Here is a 24,024-nt window from a genome sequence, read left to right as displayed (position 1 = left end):
TGTATTATATTTTATATACATACAAATGTTTACATATTACTGTATTATATTTTATATACATACAAATGTTTGCATGCTTACTGTATTATATTTTATATACCTACAAATGTTTGCATGCTTACTGTATTATATTTTATATACCTACAAATGTTTGCATGCTTACTGTATTATATTTTATATACATACAAATGTTTGCATGCTTACTGTATTATATTTTATATACATACAAATGTTTGCATGCTGTATTATATTTTATATACATACAAATGTTTACATACTCACTGTATTATATTTTATATACATACAAATCTTTACATACTGTATTATATTTTATATACATACAAATGTTTACATACTGTATTATATTTTATATACATACAAATGTTTACATACTGTATTATATTTTATATACATACAAATGTTTACATACTTACTGTATTATATTTTATATACATACAAATGTTTACATGCTTACTGTATTATATTTTATATATGCATACAAGATGTTTTACATACTTACTGTATTATGTTTTTTATATCGTTACAAATGTTTACATACTTACTGTATTATATTTTATATAACATTACAAATGTTTTACATGCTTACTGTATTATATTTTTATAATCGTTACAAATGTTTACATACTTACTGTATTATGTTTTTATATCGTTATAGATGTTTACATACTTACTGTATTATATTTTATATCACGTTACAAATGTTTACATACTTACTGTATTATATTTTATATCGCGTTACAAATGTTTACATACTCACTGTATTATATTTTATATAATTGCATAAATGTTTACATACTCATACTGTATTATTTTTTATATATCGCATAAATGTTTACATGCTTACTGTATTATATTGTATATACCTACAAATGTTTACATACTCACTGTATTATATTTTATATACGTACAAATGTTTACATGCTTACTGTATTATATTTTATATACATACAAATGTTTACATGCTTACTGTATTATATTTTATATACATACAAGTGCTTACATACTCATTGTATTATATTTTATATACATACAAATGTTTACATACTCACTGTATTATATTTTATATTCATACAAGTGTTTACATACTCATTGTATTATATTTTATATACATACAAATGTTTACATACTCACTGTATTATATTTTATATACATACAAATGTTTACATACTCACTGTATTATATTTTGTATACATACAAATGTTTACATACTTACTGTACTATATTTTAATAAATGGTAAAAAAAGAAAACTGTGTGAAAATATTGCTTGACAATAATGAATGTTTGTAATTATTTAGAAAAAAATCTCTTTTTCAAGTGTGAAGACAAATTGCTAAGAACATTAAAATTGCCCCATGTTAGAGAGACTGAGTCATACTGTATGTACCTGAAACAAATAGAACAACAGAGAAACAGACTTACATTACAAATGACTATAAATTGCACTATGTAACACAGATTTTGTTCCTTCATAGTATGTGTTATTTCTTAATTGCGTATGTTGTAAAAGTACAGAAAATGACCATTATTCCCTTTAAACTTTGCTTTTGTGACCTGGATAATGAAATTTAGAAATTAACCTATTTTCTATGTAAAAACGGACAAATTTGCACATTTTCATTTACATAAGGTCTGAATAAAACAACATATGAATCAAGATTTACATGTATTTTTACTAAAGTTATACAAAAATGTTTAGAAGTGAGTAGTTTTTCGAGATTTGAGACTGTAATGTAAATCACTTTCACGTATCAGCCCCCAAATATAATCTCCCATCATGTTTTAGTTATACACTCCCAGGTCACAAAAGCAAAGTTTGAAGAGAAAAATAGGTCTTTTCCATTTACTTTAGGTACAAGCAATTAGGAAATAACGCTTTCTGTCCAGGAACAAGTAAAAGTAAAAATTTTGTTACATAGTGTAATTAGTAGTTTTACTGAGAACCAAGTCAGTATGATAAATGTGTGATGAAATTATTATCAAACAGAAAATGATAGATTACAGAACCGTGGATAGAAAACATTCTAGATGTTATTCTAAACTGAAGGTGTTAGGTGAATGAAATCATAATATCTCCTGTACTATAGTCACTTTGTATTCAGGGTAATAACATAATCTTATTTTCTTTAATAATTACTCTCTGTTCTGGGTAATAAAATAAAGTAATTGTATCTTTAACTGTTACTCAGTTTTTAGGATCATAACATCATGTTTTCTTTGATAGCTGTTTTGATGATATACCAAAGTAGGTGTAAACCTATTTTAGTTAAAAAATATCTATATGGTATGGAAACAAGGAAGCTTGGAGACCTAAATGTTAGACCCTGAACAAGTTTAACTTCTTTAATTCAACTGAAACTCACCAACAAAGAAAACATTTTATTAAAAGTTATTTCTAACATGTATATGTAACTGTAAAAAATGGTGCTAAGGTTTTTTTTCAGTAAAATTCTAATTATTATTGAAGTTACAAAATTAGGTTTTGAAGTAAAAGCAGTAAAGATTTCACAGATATTTGTTTTTAGACCTTAGCCAGAGAAGACAACTTTGGACACTCAGGTGACTGAACAGTGTTAGTGTCATGTTGAAAACTGTGACTTTGATAAACAGTTTTTAAATTATGTAGTAACAGTAACTGTATATTTGTGTAAAGTTTACTGCAGTGAAAGGTCAAAATTTGATTATTTTACGATAGAAATGACAATGAACTATAATGAATTTCAGGGACAAAGCAGTCCAACTGTCATTTCAAAACTGAGAAAAAAGATAGACGATGTTCTTATCTACTGTTCATGCAAACAAGAAACTGAAGGAACAGTTCCAGAAATTAGGATCCAGAGTCCAACCCCTCCAAGTTGTAAATCAATAGAAGGTGTTTTTTCAAGCACGTTTTATTATTTACATATCATTTAATTATATTCTTTCAAGTGGATGAAGCTGAAAGAGATTTGGATGTAGTTTTTAAGGCCAAACAAGACATACTTGGTTTCTTATCATGTGAGCAGTCATGAGGTGTGCTCCCATTATTGTAAATTTTCACACATTAAAATGTGAACATCTATTTTGTTTGGAAGATCTAAATACTTAAGTGATATATCAGAACACCACCTATCTGTTAACACCCGTGCTTACCAGAAAGGGTGTACTTCATATGCCTACTATTTATATTTGCAGGGTGTGTGTGTGTGTGTTTTTCTTATAGCAAAGCCACATCGGGCTATCTGCTCAGCCCACCGAGGGGAATCGAACCCCTGATTTTAGCGTTGTAAATCCGGAAACATACCGCTGTACTAGCAGGGGGTGATATTTGCAGGGAATGTATGGACACACTTTAATAAGGGTTTTTCATATTAATTCTAATGATATATATGACCATTCTTCAATAAAGTATACAATAATTACGTGAATTAAATGTAAAGTAGTTGATATTAATTCCCAAACTTTACTTGGTTCAGTGTGTATGTTTATGAAAGGACTCATTTGTTAAACCAGAATATTTTGATGTCAGTGCATGTTTGGGCTGGAGTCAGATCTTCAGCAGGTTGCATTCAGAGGTCAAGAACAAAATCGTAAACACTTCACTACACATCATGTAAACATTTTTTTACTGCTTGTACTTGTATCATTTGTGGAAAGCATTACTTTTGTTACCCAACTATTAGTTTTTAAAATGTTATAGATCAAATAATTAAAGTTGTGTTTAAAATAAATGTTATTTCATGGATAATAAAAATGTATTTATTTAAATAATTATGTAAACTAATTTTGATAATATCATCATACTTTATTTTGTACTTGTGTTCAGAACTAGTATTCTGCAGTATTAGAACAACATTTTGTAAATTTTTGTTTCTCGTATTTGCTGATAAACCTGTGATGATTTTTGATGCCTTTTGCAAACTAAAATTTCAAACGTTGCTTTTAAAGTTTGAAGGTTTTTTATATTTCTGTAAAAGTTTCAGGCTGTTTAGTTTTCTGTCTGCTTTGGCTTTCTTTACCTGTTGGAGTTGTGTGTAAATATAAAATGGAAACCTATAAGCTTACTCGTGGATGATGCTAACCCATTGTAATATACTTTGATTCCTCGCTCACCTTACATTAAACAAACAACTACAAATTGTAATATTTCCACAAACTGGAAATATGCCAGCATGACACATACTAATATACTTGTTAAAAATAAATTATACTAATGATTCTAGCTATTATCAGTGGACTGGTATCTCTCTATAGTCATGCATGCTAAGTGTGTATTGCACTACAACCACAAAGCACACATATACATTGTGTCTGACTAGGAACTATCTTGCTGATGTGATTTTTAAATGTCTGTCCATTACAGGGTGGTGCATTTTTGGAAAAACTTTTATCTTATAACTGAGTATTACACTGAAACATGCAAACATCAATAACTTGATGGAAAACATTTTTCTGAACTATGGGCCCCTTAACCTACTCTGAGCAACTTCTTGACTGCTTATGTCTACACTGTCACTGAGTGTATTTCAGATAATAAAAGTCATACCAAGTTCAGCTGATGATAGAGAGTATAATTACATAGCTTAGCCTTGCGTTTTATCGTCACTGATTAATAATATTTTATCAGAAGGGTGCACTTCTGGTATGATATCTTGCTTCTGCTCACAGAACAGCTTTTCTTGATTAGTATTGTCCTTTGTTGGCACAAATTTCCAACACTTGCAACTGGCTCTCACTTCTGCATCTTCTCATTTAAAGGATCATGCAGCAACTTCTCACCAACAGGAGCACAAAAAAACCACTGTTGTAAAAAGTGCCCTCTTCTTATTTGCACTGTTAATTGCTTTGAGATTGGAAGCAGTACTATACAGACATTCCTGTTTTTTCTCACAAATTCCTCAGTGTTTTCCTTTACAGACTTAGTTTTTTTTACTATATTTGTGTTATAGCTTTATTTACTTGAGCCTTTCTGCTAGCGTACTGGGATCTCACTCTGTAACAAGTGGTGCCTGACCACGTATACTTTTTTTTTTAAATCTGCACTGTCCATCCTTTGACCATGCTGGATGTCAATTATGTTGTAGCTCTTTCTACTGTGGATAAGATGCACAATTTCAGATACCACCATCTCTGCTAGAATAGTTATATTGCAGGATTAGGTTACACACACTGTAGAGATAGGGTGTTCTATAGAACCAATAGTAGTTCTTCTGGGTGATCTTTTGCTTCATAAATATGTTTGTCCCAGACTGTACACTTGTGGACACAAATGAGTACAGTAGGCAGAGATGGCTGCCCATCTCTGATGCTCTGTGACATTCACTCTTCCTACCACAGACCTGTATACATTGGCTGCCCATCTCTGATGCTCTGTGGCATTCACTCTTCCTACCACAGACCTGTATACATTGGCTGCCCATCTCTGATGCTCTGTGGCATTCACTCTTCCTACCACAGACCTGTATACATTGGCTGCCCATCTCTGATGCTCTGTGACATTCACTCTTCCTACCACAGACCTGTATACATTGCCCATCTCTGATGCTCTGTGACATTCACTCTTCCTACCACAGACCTGTATACATTGGCTGCCCATCTCTGATGCTCTGTGACATTCACTCTTCCTACCACAGACCTGTATACATTGGCTGCCCATCTCTGATGCTCTGTGACATTCACTCTTCCTACCACAGACCTGTATACATTGGCTGCTCATCTCTGATGCTCTGTGGTATTCACTCTTCCTACCACAGACCTGTATACATTGGCTGCCCATCTCTGATGCTCTGTGGTATTCACTCTTCCTACCACAGACCTGTATACATTGGCTGCCCATCTCTGATGCTCTGTGACATTCACTCTTCCTACCACAGACCTGTATACCTTTCAAATGCCACCAGTTGGTTGATTGACTTACTCCTTTGACATGGAAACTCTGTTTTTCAAAATAAGGTATTGTGGTTCCCTCTTACACTGTCTCTGGTGATGTGGTCTTCTGTATTCTCCAGTGCATTTTTTTCTTTTTTCTTCTAATGGAGTATTGGAGTTTTTACCAATTACCACTTCCTAACCACTGGGGTGGTGGACCATGGAGGCTTGTTCTCCTGAGTTAGGCATTGTACCACTTGGTTAAGAGTATTGTGATCACATTCTGCAGATGTTGATGGCATACAGAACTTTCTATCTGTGTATCTTACTGACTGCTTTTTCTCACCATGGAATTTCTCCAGATGTAAATTACTGGTACTTCCAATAATTACTTACCTCCTTTCACATTACCCACCCAGTCTCCCCACTTCCTGTGATATGTGGTATGGGTCTTCTGACAAATCTCAAAGTGATTCGTGAGTGCAAGTATGGACAGGGTGTTGGTTACAATAGGAGTTATGTCTCACATCTATTGGTGTAGGAATAGTGTTAAAATGGGGCGGTACTAATCGAGAAAGGCTGTTTATGAGAGGAGCTAAGTGTATAAATACACATTCACTTTAGAAAAATATTAACGTGTGTATTCATATGTATTCAACTGTGTTATTTGGAATATTGTTTGAGATCCATGACAGCAATGAAAGTGACAAGAATTGTTGTGCTTGTTTTGCATGTCTAATCTCTTAAATCACATGGTCACTGAAGTTATGCTACTGCCTGTTGGAGAATGGGTGAATTGTGTGGCTCATCAGAGACGTAAATATAATAACCTTGTTTTCAGAATTCATTTAGTTAACCAATATTCCCATTTCTTTTGCTGCACTTTCATGTTCTCTGAAGGGTTATGAAACAAGTTGTGTTTCCGTTATATTGTAGTATGCTGTACATCTGTTACTTGTTATAGGGATACCTCAGTATCAAAGATGAAACACCATTGAAATGGTTTATAAGTATTTCTGTTAAGACAAGAAAAATTAAAAAATTTTAATTACATTTTTCTATAAATATAAATATTTCAAGTTTCACGTTTTAAACCAACAGAATTGGAACAGAGGACAAGTCCAGAAGAGGAATCGTTGTTTGTTCCACATGCTGAAGTTTCCGTTTTAAACCAACAGAATGGAACAGAGGACAAGTGAAGTTTGTTCCACATGCTGAAGTTTCCGTTTTAAACCAACAGAATTGGAACAGAGGACAAGTCCAGAAGAGGAATCGTTGTTTGTTCCACATGCTGTAAGATCTTCACCTCAGGAACAGAGAGATGAGACAGTAATAATAACTAAACATATCATTAGTAGTTTGTTATTTTTTAGTAGTGAGAATAAAAGGATTTCTTACTGATTTAAATACACTAGTTTGAAATGCTTTGGATAATTCACCTAACTTGGTCTGGGAAAACAACCAATTTTAAATAAGAAAATACTTTCCCTCTCATCAAGTTAAAAGAATAACTGAGAGTAAAAGAAAAGATCATGCCTTTAACTTTGCTCAGGAAAATGAAAGATTGGAAAAACAGAAAGTATTTGTTATTTATATATCATCAGCTGTTTGAGATAATAAAAACAGAGGAATAATATATCCAACTCTGTTTATGAGAAGAGCTAATTGATATATCATCAGCTGTTTGAGATAATAAAAACAGAGGAATAATATATCCAACTCTGTTTATGAGAAGAGCTAATTGAAAATTGATTTTACTTACTCACTGAAGTTTAAAGGATAATTTAGAATAATAAAACAGATATAATGGGAGCATTCTAACCCAGACAGCAACCACTTCAGAATATTAGAATTATTTCTAACTTTCTGAGTTATCAAAAATAATTTGAAATAATAAAACATCCAACTCAAGAAATAAATGACTTCAAAATATTAAAAATAATTTCTTACTCCATGATCTGATGACAATAATTTAAATTAATAACATAGAAGGATAATTTATCCAAATCAGTCTACAAAAGCAATTACTTTAATATATTAATATGTTCTCTTGAACGTCAGTTCAAACTGTTGTAACCTGGATAGTTTTATTTTTTACTCTAATTAAGTATATTTACAAAAAACAAAATTAATTAATATTAGATGTAACATGCAGTGATGTAATTAATAAAAATATTCTTATATCTGTAAATTCCTCTGTTTATTGTTATATTTAATTGAAACTGAATGAACTTTTAACAAAATTGGTAAAATATATTTTTCTATTGTTATTTAAGGAATATTTTCAATTTATATATTTCTGGTAGGGCACAATGAACATGCATGCAAAATCTGAAAAATAATTCTTTGAATTCTACAGCATAATTAAAACTATAGGGGAACACTGAGGACATAATCCTTTACAAATTTTTCAACCTTGTAGCGAAGTGCTTCTTTAACCGAGATTTGTGTATAATTATCATGGAAAGTCAGTGCTTCATCAATTATTGTAGCACGTAAGGTGCCCCTCAGTATCATAAATTTCCAATTTCATGGTGACGAGAAACCCACTTGAAGTAAAAATGTATCTCAAGATGGCTGGTATGGGTATTAAAACTGTTATGAAAATAAAGTAGAGAACAACTCTTTGACCTTTTTAGGCTATCTTGTGGTTAACTCTTTCATTGTTAACCTGAAGATAATTTAAGAAAGTTGAAACACTGTTATCTATTTTAATAAAAGTTTAATACCCATACCAGCCATCTTGGGATACAATTTCCAATTTGTTTCACACGTCTTTTTTATCATTTGTAATGATTATATAGAAAATTCACGTTATATCACAGGGCAATACAAAACAATGTGTACCTCCATCTCGCTGTAGGTGTCACTAGTGGTAGCAACATAAATAGTTGTAATTTATTCAACTAAAAGTATTTGCTGTTTTTTTTTATATCAAGCACAAAGACACATGATGGACCATTTGTGCTCATCTCATCAAGTGCATCAAAAACTGATTTCTAGCGGTGTGAGTTCTCAGACACACCGCTGTGCCACTGGTGCACCGACTAAAAGTAACATTCAGTATCAGTTATTTTATTTCAAATAATTTTTTTGATTTTTTTAGAACACTAAGTTTATTTTGAATACATTTTTTTATACTGGCTTCCTTAAATAAAACAGTGTATAAATGATTTTTAAGTATGTATTCATAACTAGTTATCTTTCACTAAAAAATGGCATGTGTGACTTGTTAAATGAATTATTTGCATCATATATAACACTGTGTTCTAGGCCTGAGCACAGCCTAGTGATTAGCATCTTGCACTAAAGACTGTAGTAGGTCTGTTTTGAGATGTGGGATTTTGTGCTTTCAGCTCTGAGTACGTTTTAATAAGTGACACTATTTGGTTAAGAGTAGCCATTTGAGGCATCAAGTGCTGTTAACTGATTCATTTCCATATCATCAGTAGCTCAAAATTAACAATGGACATGTTCAAACCATAGGAGTTCCCATGTTCATCACATATATTAATATATATATTTTACATTTTAATAGATTACTGTATATGTAATTGTCACATCATTAAAGACTAGGGAAGCTTTTCTAAACCAATTGTGTATAACCTTTTCTTTTAATGAATAATAGGCTCAGGGATTGAACCCCAGATTCTGGGAAGGAGACATTGTTAAGAGGTAACGTTTATGAGAGTGATCACAAATTAGTATAAGAATAAACTTAAATATAACAGAAAAAATAAAGTGTGGATAGATAATATTGTTTATGGATTTAAAACAAATTAAAGCTGGTTATAACACTTAAAACTGTAACAGTGATAAATATTTGTGACGTTTATACCTGTAAAGATGTCAACTACACGTTCCTCAAGTTAAGGGAAGCTAGATGAACAATATTTTGACAAATGATGTAGTAATGACAGATAATGTAAAAATAATTTTATAATAATCTGAATGACTTTTAGTTAAAATGGCTGAGCATGTACAGAAGGTAGTTTTGTTTTCTGTCAACTGTTTTAATATAATTTTCTGCCACTGTGTTAATCCTGTAACATTCTTTTCTTTGATGTGGTTGTTTTTCTGAAGATGTACTTTGAATGATGATAAATAATATTAATCCACTTCCGGATGTTTGTTCACAGAGTGAGGAGAAACATACGACAAGTTGTTGACAACAGGATATTTGAATGGCTGGTATTTCTGGTTATTTTTGCTAGCAGTCTCTTGTTGGTATGTATAGTTACCATACTATTCAAATTTGTTTTTGAATTATAAAAGGAAAGGACTATATGTTATAAATGGGTAAAGTGTCTACAGTTGACATCTACAATATGATGTTTTCATTTGCAGTTAAGCACAAAGCTATACAAAGAGCTATCTGTGCTCTGCCCACCACTTGATTTTTTAGTGGTATAAGTCCAAAGACATACCACTGTGTCACTGGAGAGTTTCACAGTTTGAACTAAATTTGTTTAATACAAAATTATAAATTAGATAAATATTATCTTAATATTGTATTAAACTTGACAGAAATAAAGTCTCAAAATCATAATCATATTAAACATGGTTACACATATATATCTACAGCTCTGAAATGGGTGTATTTATTATAAGTGCCATTCTGTCTAGAAGAAATACTCTTTGCTGGATAGATACTGTAATTGGAATATTGCAGATAAGATAGCATAATTTCCTTTGCTCACCCAAGTATCACACAGTCCATCTGAAAACATGGTCATGGAATGTAATCTTAACCCCAAACATTTTTATAATTTCGGCCGTAGATGCATTATGATGTGACGCTCCCAATGTTTGTTGGTAAAGAGTTGGCAGTGGATGATATTAACTAGCTGTCTTCCATTTATTCTACTGCTTCGTATTTCTGGATGGCTAGTACAGGTGGCGCTTGAGTAGATTTATGTGAAATTCAGAAGAAACCAATCAACAGAAACGTGTTCAAAAGTACAAAACCTCGTGAACTAAGTGACCGTATATTGATTGTATGAAGAATGACTGATATAAACAGTAAGGTGGCAAATCTTCATTGGTATCAACCAACTGTACAATATGTGCAGTATTACTTCACCCATATTATTCTGCTTAATCGTTTTGCTGTAAATTGTAAGAGATATTTTGATCTTGCTATTTTCAAAAAAAAGAACAAAATGCAGATATGTTGAGAAACTCTGAATTATCATTAAATTTGTTTTTTATTGCATAAATCGTTAGATTTAAGTATTTTGCAAATGTTACTGGAAAAAAGAAATGAATACTAGTTCCAGAATAACAAGAAAGGTAATGTTTCTGAAACAGTAAGAAGGGCCTGGAGGCAACAGATGGAAGACTCTTGAGAGAGTCTCTAAGCTTGCATACTTTACAACAGGCAATTACTGTCCATTACAGCTTACTCACCAACAAAGATACCAGTTGTTATAATTTGAGGGTTGCAGGTTCAAATCACCCTGTCAGCCGTGGGGGCATTATAATGTTACAGTCAAACATGCTCACCCACTAAAGAGTAGCCCAAGAATTGGCAGTGAGTGGTGATGACTACCTATTACTAAATTAGGGACAGCTAGCACAGATAGCCCATGTAGCTTTGTGCGAAGGTATTAAATACTAAAATGGTACTAATTACTAATTAAACTAAAGGTACTAAAGGTACTAATTACATACTAAAGGTACTAATTACAAAGTAGTACTAAAGGTACTAATTACATACTAAAGGTACTAATTACACACTAGAATAGTACTAAAGGTACTAATTACAGAGTAGTATTGACAGTAATCTGTAAATAAAAGATGCTAGAAAATAATACCAAAGCCATTGTATTTAATACAAATGCACAGTTGGTATATGTAAATAAAATTATTTTGTTAATTGAAGTTTTGCTAACTTTATTGACTGCTGCTTAAAGTCTTTTGTATATCAATAAAAGTTTCACTGTGCTTAAAGAAACAATGTGTATTAACTTCATTCTATTCTCTTGTAATGATTTAAAATTGGAGCTGGAGACAAAGTGTTTCTATAGTGCTTCAGGTAACTTCCCATTTTTGTGTCATGTCTAACAGCAGCTCTGTGAGTTTTGTATACAACTCAAAAGTTGAAATTTTATATTTCATTACTGATTTTTTTTAAATTTCATTATTCAGTCCAGGTTTAAATGTATTGTGTGGCTCCCTCTTCTTCATACCATGGTACTAATAATGAAAAATGGTACTTTTCTCACATTATCCTGTTAATGTTAAAATGAAAAGATTTAGAAAGTTTTTTTTATTTTCAAGTGTTTTGAAGATATTTACTTAGCAGAACGACCAATGTGGCAGTTGATCATAGACAAACTCAACTTGGCGTTTACTGTTTTCTTTGTTATTGAGATGTTGCTACAGTGGGGAGCCCATGGCTTTATTGTATATTTCACCAGCCTCTGGACTATTCTGGATTTTTCTATAGTATGTGTAAGTACCTACTAATGCCTTGACGTGGTTCACCATTTGTGGATTATTACACTGTGTAACAAAATGTTTACTTGTTCTTGTTGCTGGGCAGAAAGTGTTATTTCCCAACTGCTTATGACTAAAGTAAATGGAAAAGACCTATTTTTCTCTTCAAACTTTGCTTTTGTGACCTGGGAGCATATAACTAAAACATGATGGGAGACTGTATTTGGGGTCTGATACGTGAAAGTGATTTACATTACAGTTGCAAACATCAAAAAACTACTCACTTCTAAACAATTTTGTATCAAATAAATGTAAATCTTGATTCATATGTTGTTTTATTCAGACCTTATGTAAATGCAAATGTGCAAATTTGCTCACTTTTACATAGAAAATAGGTTACTTTCTAAATTTCATTATCTAGGTCACAAAAGCAAAGTTTGAAGGGAGCAATGGCCATTTTCTGTACTTTTACAACATGAGCACTTAAGAAATAACACATACTATCCAGTAACAAAATTTGTGTTACATAGTGTTATTGATAATTCTTTAGTAGGTGTAAGTACCTACTGATGTCTTGATGTAGTTCACCATTTATGGATTATTACTGATAATTCTTTAGTAGGTGTAAGTACCCACTGATGTCTTGATGTAGTTCACTATTTATGGATTATTACTGATAATTCTTTAGTAGGTGTAAGTACCTACTGATGTCTTGATGTAGTTCACCATTTATGGATTATTACTGATAATTCTTTAGTAGGTGTAAGTATCCACTGATGTCTTGATGTAGTTCACTATTTATGGATTATTACTGATAATTCTTTAGTAGGTGTAAGTACCTACTGATGTCTTGATGTAGTTCACCATTTATGGATTATTACTGATAATTCTTTAGTAGGTGTAAGTACCCACTGATGTCTTGATGTAGTTCACTATTTATGGATTATTACTGATACTTTAGTAGGTGTAAGTACCTACTGATGTCTTGATGTAGTTCACCATTTATGGATTATTACTGATAATTTTTTAGTAGGTGTAAGTACCTACTGATGTCTTGATGTAGTTCACCATTTATGGATTATTACTGATAATTCTTTAGTAGGTGTTAATACCTACTGATGTCTTGATGTAGTTCACCATTTATGGATTATTACTGATAATTCTTTAGTAGGTGTAAGTACCTACTGATGTCTTGATGTAGTTCACCATTTATGGATTATTACTGATAATTCTTTAGTAGGTGTAAGTACCCACTGATGTCTTGATGTAGTTCACCATTTATGGATTACTACTGATAATTCTTTAACATGTTTGTTTCAGCATATAAAACATTTACTTTCCTGTTTATTAACTTATGAAGACATCTTTAATCATTTATGTGTTAATTATATCCTCCAATGTCAAAGACAAATGGGGCACATTACTAATGATTTCCCAGATTGGTTTAGTGTCATAAAGTGTTTAGGTATTCTTTATTTCTATACTCCTGTTGTCTTCTGATTATCTGACACCTCACTATTTTTCACTGCTACATTAGTGTTACCTTAGAGTTGTATTATTGAACTTAGTACTTTTCATAAAAAGGTTTTAAAGTAACATTTTGACTTTTAATTTTATTGTGATGCGTATTTTAATTTATGGATTCATATGAGTGTTTAATATGTGTGTGTGTGCATTAATTTTTAAATTTGTGATATTTTCTGTACGTTAAATTTTCATAGTTTTACGTGGTATTTCTGTCAAGTATGATTTTCCACAAATTGACCTTTCACCTTCAATTTCTAGGTTTCGGTATTGAGTTTGTTGTTACAGACCACTGGTACAGGTGGACTCTATGCATTAAGAGTCGTTCGTGTATTACGAGCTCTTAGGCCTCTTCGAGCAATCTCTCGATGGCAAGGAATTAAGGTAACCCGTTGATAAGAATCTCTGAGTTTGAAATTTAATATAATTTCAACAATGAATATAAATACTTGAAATATTTTTATGGTTTATAGATATTAAAAACATAAAATTGTAAGAACGTTTTGTTTCTGTTTAAATGCAATTATTTCGGTGTATAGAAAAGTTAATAACATTTTGTATTTGTTGAGCTTGGATATTTGTAAATGAATGTGATAGTTCTTGGTGTAATTCTGTTTGTATCATGAAAAAGGTTAAACTGTCTTGTTTGTCTTCATTTCAGATTGTTGTTAATGCCCTCATGTCAGCTATTCCATCGATATTCAATGTGCTCCTTGTTTGTGTTGCTTTTTGGTTAATATTTGGTATAATGGGGGTCCAGCTGTTTGGAGGACATTTTTATTCATGTGTCAATCAAAAGGGTCAGAGGTTGTCACCAGATGTCACTGCCAATATTTCTCAGTGTCTGGAATTAAACTACACGTGGGTTAATGCCCCAATCAATTTTGACAACATTGGAAATGCATACCTGGCTCTGTTCCAAGTGGTATGTACTATTAACTTCAGATAAAGTTTTCAAATAAGACCCTCTTTTTAAATTTTAAGTTGCTACAAGGACAAATAAATAGATTAATTTAATTGGCAAAGAAGAACCTGAAACCCATGGGGTTTTTATTTACTGGTAATAATACAGAGTAGAAGTGGATTATTTGATTTTTGGAAGTAAGCCTAATGTGTGAGAGTATTTTAAAATACATGAATGGTAATAGCAGGCCTTAAATTTCTCACCTATGCTACTCCTGCTATTCTAGATGCAATGTAGATATATGTTTCTAGTTTACAAGGTGTTATTACAGTTATTTATAATCACTCTTAAAAAGTAAAACATAAATTTAAATCTTTAGTTGTAATTGCAACTGATTGATCTTTTTATACCATATTACTGAATTAAAACGTGTTCAGACAACATTATAGTAGCTTCGTAATGTGCAGATGGAAGGTATTTATACATATTTGAATATATATATAAACACAGTATCTTCCCATTTTACTTTTATCGGATTGATGGCTTACACTGTGGAGTTTAGAAGACACAACCCTTTATCATTTAATATACACACATGTTTCAGCTTACATTACAAATATCTATATGATAGTATTAAAGGTCCTTAATTATGATTAATGTTCATAAAATATCTCCTTCTGTGCTTTGATAATCATTGTATATCTGTGCAGGCGACCTTTGAAGGTTGGATGGAAGTCATGATGAATGCTATGGACACCACTTCAATAGGTAGTCAGCCCTATCATGAGGCCAACATACCAGCATGTTTCTACTTTGTCATCTTCATTGTGTGTGGTTCTTTCTTTACACTCAACCTGTTTATAGGAGTCATCATTGACAATTTTAATCTGCTAAAAAAGAAGGTAATTAGATTGTACAAACACCTGTTAATGCCTGTTTCTTAAAATTAATGTTATGTCATTAGTTTCATGTTAAGTCTCAAGTTGTAAACTGAAAAAACACGTTTAGAGATCAAATCTGAGAAGTTTACTCATTAAGAAGTTTGAATGTTTCATAGACCATGTTTTAACTCTGATGGATATGTTTCTGTTTCACAGGCCAATGTGTTTTCAATCTATCAGGTGTCTTTACAAGCTTAATCGTCTATTCTGAGAGACATGTTTGTTTCACAGGTCAACATATCTTTACTCTATTAAATGTTTTCAAAGCCAACATGTCTACTTTTTTTGGACGTATTTCTGTTTCATATGCCAACATGTTTTCACTCTGCCAGAAGTGTGTAAAACCCAGCATTTCTTTACTCAGTTTTGTATATATTTGTTTCACACAGTATCATTCCAGTATAGTACTTTCAAATTGTGAATTACATTTCCAGAAGTATCAGTATAAAAATCCTACACCTTGTGTATAATTAGTTTTGTAGTCTTGTTAAAACTGTGCTCAAGGCCCTAATGTTTATTAATTTGGAAGCATTAAAGGTTTATAAATTATAAAAGTTCAATTTTTTGAAACTTCTACTAAGAACCTTGAAATAATGTTAAATTCTATACTGAAAATTTTAACAGGGTAAAATGTAATATTGAAAGATTAATTTCTATTTTCAGATGATAGTTGTAACTTTATCTCTTATATTCTTTTTTAAACAGTATGAAACTGGTGTTTTAGAAATGTTCTTAACAGAGAACCAGCGTACTTACTACACAGCAATGAAAAAGCTTGGACGTAAGAAGCCTCAACCAATCGTTCAGAGACCACAAAGAAAGCTGTTGGCTTATTGTTATGATATTTCTATGAGCCGCAGGTGAGATTCAAGTAACTATTTCTGGATTTTGTTTTTAAATCAGTGTTATTCACTTGGCAATGTTGGTGTGCTGTCACAAACGTTCTATCAGTTTGGATAATGTTTCCTTTCAAGGAAATATAAAGATCTGTTTTTTCACAGGTTTGAACTGGTTGTGTTTCTTCTAATTCTGCTGAACATGACAGCTATGGCTTTTGAGCACTACCAACAGTCACCTACAATGACACTGGTCTTATGGGTGCTTAATATCATTTTTACTGCCATCTTCACTTTAGAAGCAATTATAAAAATTCTCGGCCTTGGAAGGCATTACTTTATTGTGTCATGGAATGTGTTTGATTTTGTTATTGCAATAATATCTGTTATTGGTAAGTAAGGTTTTAGTAAAGAACTGTTTTAGTCTTAAGGTTTGTTTTTTATTGAGTTTCACAGTATTCCACTTATTTAAACAAAATAAAAGTAAAGGCTTTTCCTTCGGCACTGTCCATAGGAAACATTAACATATTATATTTCTCAACCTGTTTCAAAACTTAATTTTTAAACATCAATGATTGGCACATGTTCTATAAAAACTAATTGTGTAAGATTAGATTAACTAATTTATGAAGTATTGTATTTATCCATTTTTTTAAGGCTCTAAGTGTTTTTGTGTTGAACATTCACCAAATAAAGTTTGAATAAAAGTTGTGTAAATTATAACAGACAACTCCTCTCTTTTGGTTGAGATCTTTCCTTATGGAATAGCTCATAATTTTTGTACTAATTTCATTTCATACTTTTGATACCAAACAATAGCACCATGTTGTACTTTTATGAAGTCATACCTCCCAACATGGAAATTTGACTTTTTAAAATTCACTCTGTGGCATTAAAGTTTCTCCCCAGTAGGTCTGTAGTTAAGTTTCTGGACAGACAGTGCTAGAAACCAGGTTTTAGTACCTGTGGTGAGCACAGTACAGATAGCTTATTGTGTTCAACAACAAACTCTGACTTTGTTTCAGAATTTAACTCTCTCTGTACTGGAAGTTCACCAAACTTTATATTGGTTGTTTATGAGTTACCCCTTAAAGAATGTACTGATTTGTCTATAGAAATGTGTAATTGAGCAACAACATATGTAAAAATACACATTCTTCCTACATGTAAGGGAAAACTATTTTTATTTTTGTATGAAAAATGTTACTTCTAATGCTTTTTGGGACTACACTTGGAGTTTTATTTAAATTAAACTAGAGTATAATGCTCAGAATATTCAGTAACGTTTTCATCCACTACATACAATTTCCCAGAAGTGTTAATCTAACTTCATGGTGGTAGTGATAGTTTTATATGTACTAGTCTTTCTATTGTTTTTCCACCAATAGTATAAATAAAAGTGTTGAGTAATCATGTGAAATTGTATACTCTAAAATCATACTTTCTGTTGTAACACATTATTTATTCCACTGTAGTTTGTCAACACTATCCACTAACAGTTTAAATGCAAAACATATAAAGTATAATTCTGCACTCTTGTTTTATAGGTGTAATTTTTGAAGAAGCTTTGGATTCGTTAGGTTTCAGTCCCACAATTTTAAGAGTCATCAGGCTCTTCAGGATTGGTCGCGTGTTACGCCTCATCAAGGCTGCAGAAGGAATTCGCAAACTTCTCTTTGCTCTTGTTATTTCATTGCCTGCTTTAGTCAACATTGGTGCTTTGTTACTACTTATAATGTTTATTTATGCAATCATTGGGATGTCCCTGTTCAGCCACGTAAAGAAGGGCGGTGCCCTGACGGAGTACGTGAACTTTGAAACATTTGCTAAAAGCATGTTGCTCTTATTGAGACTGACTACTTCGGCAGGCTGGAATGACGTTCTGCATGGTTTGATGGTCGAACCACCTGCCTGTGATATGAACTACAAAAATCTCCCAAATGGAAATTGTGGATACCCCTTGGTGGCTGTTATGTATCTGGTGAGTTATATAATCATTAGCTTTATGATTGTTATTAACATGTACATTGCTGTCCTGTTGGAGAACCTCAATCAGGCAACTCAGGAACAACAAGTAGGAATTACTGAAGAGGACATTGAGATGTTCTATGTTTGCTGGGCACGTTATGATCCTCAGGCAACCCAGTTTATTCAACTGGATCAAGTGTTAGATTTTATTGCAAATTTGGGTCCTCCATTAGGTATCCCTAGACCAAACAGACCAGCACTGGTTGCAATGGATTTGCCCATTTCTCGAGAAAATAAGGTCCACTGTCTGGACGTGCTCCATGCTCTCACTAAGTTAGTGTTGGGACACGTGGATGACACGGAGGAGTTCCGAAAGTTACAGAGACAGCTGGATCAGCACTGGTTCCAGAAGACTTTCCCAACTCGTAGGAAAGTAGAAATTGTCACCAGCACCTTGGAAATGAAGAAAAGAGAAAATGCTGCCCGTGTGATTCAGAGAGCTTTCAGACATTCTCGCTTAAAACATAATCAGTCTATATGTACTCTTCCAGTTGTCAGAGAAGATTAAACATAATTACAGTTAGTTAAGGAGTTGCTTCTGTTGACAATAAAAGTTTGTATTTTTAGAAATAAAAATAACAAGTAATCATTTTGCTCACGAGTTTCATTCCTTATATTTTGATACTGTTTATGGATTAGTACTTAAAAGATGTGTAGTTATTGAACCATTGTATTGTAAGGAAGTATTTAATTTATTCCATACCACGTTCCTAACAACTCCGTAATAACCTGTACAAAAGTAGTTAAGCCTATACAATTATCATCTTCAGTTAAATTGTTCATTTTTATATTTTTGTCCTATACTTATATTTCTGGTTGTTTAATTGTAACATGTTGTACACTTCCAGTGTACACAACTAGTTTACAGGTTCCTAAGTGCTAATTATAGTTTTCTTTCCTTTTCTTGTTGTAAGTAGTGAGTGGCACTAGAATTGTCATAATATTGATTTTTAAGTTTCTCTATTAGGAATGAATTGGAACAATTTCACACAATAAGTTTTCATTTGTGGGTTTATACAAACCAATCAATGGCTTCTTCCAACAGCATGTACAGAGAAACTATCTGCATACTGTTACATTTACCTCTCCCTCACATATTCATGCTTTTAACCTCACACTTTACTTATGCCAACTACAATTAATTTTTCTTCTGAAATCCTTCACTTTATTAGATTCTAAAACACCTGTAAAGTTCCAATACATTACTGTTTTTAAGTTCAGTCTATGCTTGTGACTATAATTTAGAATATTAAAATTACCTTCCAAAACATCTTTCTATAATTGTTTGTAATGCACTTCTTTGGCTAGATATGGGGTGAATAATTACTAGAATTATCTCATTTCTTAATGTCATTATCTCTCACACCTATAATGCACAGTATGCTGTGAGTGTTCACAAAAAATAACATTAGGGTATGTTTAAACATCAGTTTCTGTAGAGTTAACTACCTAAGAACCCTCAATTAAAATTACAGTTTTTCATTTAACAAAAATAATATGAAATATAAAATGTGTTACTTTGAGAGAAGGTTGGCAGAGATTCTGATGGGTAAAATATAAAACGAAGGTAGATTCAATTAAACCCATAACATTAGAAATAAGAATATAGTCACCAACCTGAAGTGGGGAAGACATCATGACCGATTGACCCAAACAACTTAAAAGATAGTTATTTATTTGTGACAAGTTACTTATAGACATTACAACACCCTTTCTGTTGATACTCAGTTTATAAACACAGTTCAAAAGATGTTAAGTGTGACACCAGCCATGTTCACAGAGAAAGCCTTTTTGTTACATAGTTGGAATGGAAATAAAAAATATTTTTACATCTTTTAACATATGCTTGTAGTTCAGACTTCATCATAATCAAATAATGGCACTTATGGTAAATGAAACAAAAAAAAAGGTTCACTGTTTGTTTAAAAACGGATAACACAAAGAAGCGTCAGTAACGCAGGATGCTTTATCGTATTTGAATTACCAGAAACTTAAACAAAAATGGCTTATTTCAAAATAAAAAAACTTAAGACTGCACATCAGTTTCATGTTCTAATTAATCACAGGGAGAGCAGCTGTTGATGTGAGACAACATTTCCTCAAACACATGATACATCTTAACTATTTTTGTACGAGTTACATGAACTTGTCGAGATACTGCTAGCAAATTAAATAGCATACTATTACAAGTTTTGGTAGGAGTATTAGAGGTACCAGAATAATATGATGATGACATCAACCGTTTTTGATAACATGTGAGTGAAAACTGAAACTTAATATTACTTTCACAAACATAGAAAGTGTTTGTCAACCACCAATCTTGTTGCTTCACTGAATTTCCAAAACTGACAAAGCATTAACTCATGACAGTACTTTTGTTTTACAAACATTTAAATGGCATATCACAGTTCAAGAAACTTGTTCTTATGTAAAACATTACCACTGGTGTAACACACTTGGAATAATACAATTTCATTGCAGGATTTTCACATGATACGTACCATGAAGTGGTACTTCAGCAGTGTGGTTTACTTATAGTTATACTTGATCAAACCCTTGCTACAAGGATATGTTCTATCGTTTTAAAATGCTCATAGAGACGTTTTACCAGTTAATCCAACGCAAGTTAAAATCTAGTTAGCTCAATCATATACTTTTTTTTTACGTAGTTAGAAGTTCAGAACACTTTTTAGACTTGAATTTTATTTATTGGCACTTGTGTATAATGCTAAAATAATAAATAAACACAAACTTTAAGTAAGGTCAATCTTTGACCACTAAAACATTGACCCTACTGTTTCAGTGATGATCTTTGAATAGTATACAACTATCTTTAGAATTTACAAGATAATCTAGAAACATCTATTTATCAGAAACACTTTTTTGTCCTTGTGCATCTACACCAAGAATTATGTTGTACTAAGTCACAAAAAATGTTGCATACTTATGTTCACAATACTTTGAAGATATGCACTAACGAAAAATTTTAAAAATGAAATTTATAACAGAAGACTTGATCCAAATATTTAAAATAGAGCTGTTAAGAAATTTGCTAATGTAGTAATCCGTGATTAAAGCATTACTTTAAAACCCAGTTTTGAAAAGACTAAAAAGGTACCCTTATTTTTGCCATGTAGTTCCAGGTGTAACATTATTAGTGCAGAAAGCCCTTGTGTAGCTCTGTGCAAAACTGAAAACAAACTATTGTTATCTAAAGTGTTTAGAAAACAAATGTTTTATCTTATATTTAAACTAATTGATAAGATAAAGCAATATTCAGGTAATACTGAAAGATAAACAGTTAATGGACAAAATAGAAATCCATAAAATATAACGTGAATGTGAAAATATTTGTATTAGACTGACTAAACATAATTTAAGATAAAGCTGTTGGAGCATAATGGATACGTAAGATATAATAAAATATTAAATTAAGCCATAGCAGAACATGTACATGGAACAACATGTGGTATGCTCGGAAATTCCCATAATATTAGCTCAACCAAAAGGTGTTATTAACTACCATGTGACCTTCACTAAAGGTTCACGTGTCTTGGAACTTGCACCTGAAAATGACATTGCAACACCGAAACATGAGTCATCTTTTTAGTGGTCACATATTGACCTTAATTAAAATGTTTTTTAACTGTGTACCCATTTTGACAGTGTGTATTTATTATTTTATTTTAGATTTGTTAAAAAAAGTTCTTACAGTTTAGTATTTTGACTTTATTCAAAAGAACAATTGGCCAACAACTAAAAAGCATCATCCTCACATCAACAATGTTGATTCTAAAGTTCAATACAAACATATATAAAAACGTATTACTCTGCAAATAATGAAAAAAAATGCTCTAGAAATGGGTTCCTTTACTTCACAAGCTGAATAAAAAAAATGCCTGTATGTTATTTGACACATCAATATGGAACTTGGAACAGGTGGCAGCACTAAAACTGGGGTAGTCAGGGAAACTTCATGGTGGGCCAAAATGTTTTACACATTTCTCCTAAAGAGGAGGGCTAAGTGTTCCAACTCCATTCATTGAGCTAAGAAGGGTTAAGTTAGGATATTTCAAAGAATAACTAATACAGTTGGGGCAACCTTAAAAGCTTGAAACAATGTGGGGGTAAAACCCCATAGTTGTCTGGACTAGCAAACACTTGGTGTGGAAAGCAACTAAAACACTACTTAAAGTTTGACATAAGTAACAAGTATTGCTCATGAATAAATGTCCTTTCTAACAAATGTTTAACTGCATCCCCTTTTGTCACTAGTTTAGTGTCAGAGTCCCCTTCCTCGTCCTCCATTTATGAGTCTTCACAATAACCACCATACTTACATCAAGTTTCTTGAAGTAAAAACAACTGTAACAGCCATCCACAGTTAATTCTGTGCTGCTCCAATTCTGACAAAGGCTGGTAAAACAGAACTATGATCACCACACTCCCAGCCTAGATATGATAGACAAAGAATGGGCTGTAATGTATAAACCCAGATAAAAGTTTGAGAGTATACATCAACAATGATTTGTCAGTGGGAGCCTGGTACTGTCAAACATTTTTTTTGTCTTCCACAAATACGTCACACCATTTTTGTATTCACAAATACTAAGTATATATGTATTTAAATGTTTTCAAGAAATAAATTTTATAACATACATAAAGTATGAAGAAAGCTGTAGATCAAAAAAAATTAGTCATAATAAAAAACATGGACACCACACTGACAAATAAGAATGATACAGACACGAAAGCCCATTACACAAGTTTGATGGACACACATTTCATGTCTTAACCTCAGAGGTGAAAAATTCATAGTCCACAATTTTAGCAAAAGACTGCAATATTTTGAAATAAAACTAAATGCAACTGTTTTAATAAAGCATATGATGCAATGAATCACAAACAGTTAACAGAATGGCTCGTCTCAATACACCAAGTTATTTGATAAGAGTCAGCAATAAATTCTGTAGGACCAGTAACAAAGTGCATTTTCGTTATGATGTGATGGAATAGCTCCCTTGTTGATTGACAATCCCATTGTATCACTCAAGTTAAAAATAGATCTACTACACTTCTTGGAAAACACTAAAAACTGTGTATAAATCCACGTTCCCAACTCAAGAACAGCTGCTCCAGAGAATTGTTCTGACTACAGAAGACAAAAGATGGCAGTAATCTAGAATCTATAAGAAGTTTGCTGCACGTTGGTATGCTATTCCGTTAATATGTTATTCCTACGTAGTCTAACAGTGTTCCACTTGTGTCCAATGATGTGTAGTGTCTGAAGAATACTAGTTGTACTAAATAATAGATTTAATAATCTTTATAACGGAAATATTGAAAAATATCTTAGAACTGTTTATACAGATTATGACAGTTTCTTGTGTCAACTCAGTTGATAACTGTTATTCAATAACTTAGAAGTATTGTCACCTCAAGACAAACTTAAGTTGATGTAAACAAACTGTTCAACAGTTATAA

At 32.0% G+C, this 24,024-nt stretch overlaps 1 protein-coding gene across 1 annotated transcript in view; it reads left to right on the top strand.

Annotated features, from left to right (window-relative positions):
• Positions 1 to 19,140, top strand: part of LOC143231320 (sodium channel protein 1 brain-like) — a 75,575-nt gene extending 56,435 nt beyond the window's left edge. The window contains 13 exon segments of the mRNA XM_076465869.1: positions 2,715 to 2,876; positions 4,686 to 4,858; positions 5,516 to 5,901; positions 7,087 to 7,195; positions 9,495 to 9,541; positions 10,006 to 10,093; positions 12,149 to 12,322; positions 14,093 to 14,215; positions 14,493 to 14,756; positions 15,446 to 15,637; positions 16,382 to 16,536; positions 16,678 to 16,904; positions 18,060 to 19,140. Coding sequence (XP_076321984.1) covers positions 2,715 to 2,876; positions 4,686 to 4,858; positions 5,516 to 5,901; positions 7,087 to 7,195; positions 9,495 to 9,541; positions 10,006 to 10,093; positions 12,149 to 12,322; positions 14,093 to 14,215; positions 14,493 to 14,756; positions 15,446 to 15,637; positions 16,382 to 16,536; positions 16,678 to 16,904; positions 18,060 to 19,048 — 3,089 coding nt within the window. The 3' untranslated portion in view covers positions 19,049 to 19,140.
• The last annotated feature ends 4,884 nt before the right edge of the window (positions 19,141 to 24,024 follow it).

The sequence above is a fragment of the Tachypleus tridentatus genome, chromosome 11, assembly GCF_004210375.1.
Source record: "Tachypleus tridentatus isolate NWPU-2018 chromosome 11, ASM421037v1, whole genome shotgun sequence".
Taxonomy (NCBI): Eukaryota; Metazoa; Arthropoda; class Merostomata; order Xiphosura; family Limulidae; genus Tachypleus; species Tachypleus tridentatus.
This window is presented reverse-complemented; position numbering and strand designations above follow the sequence as displayed.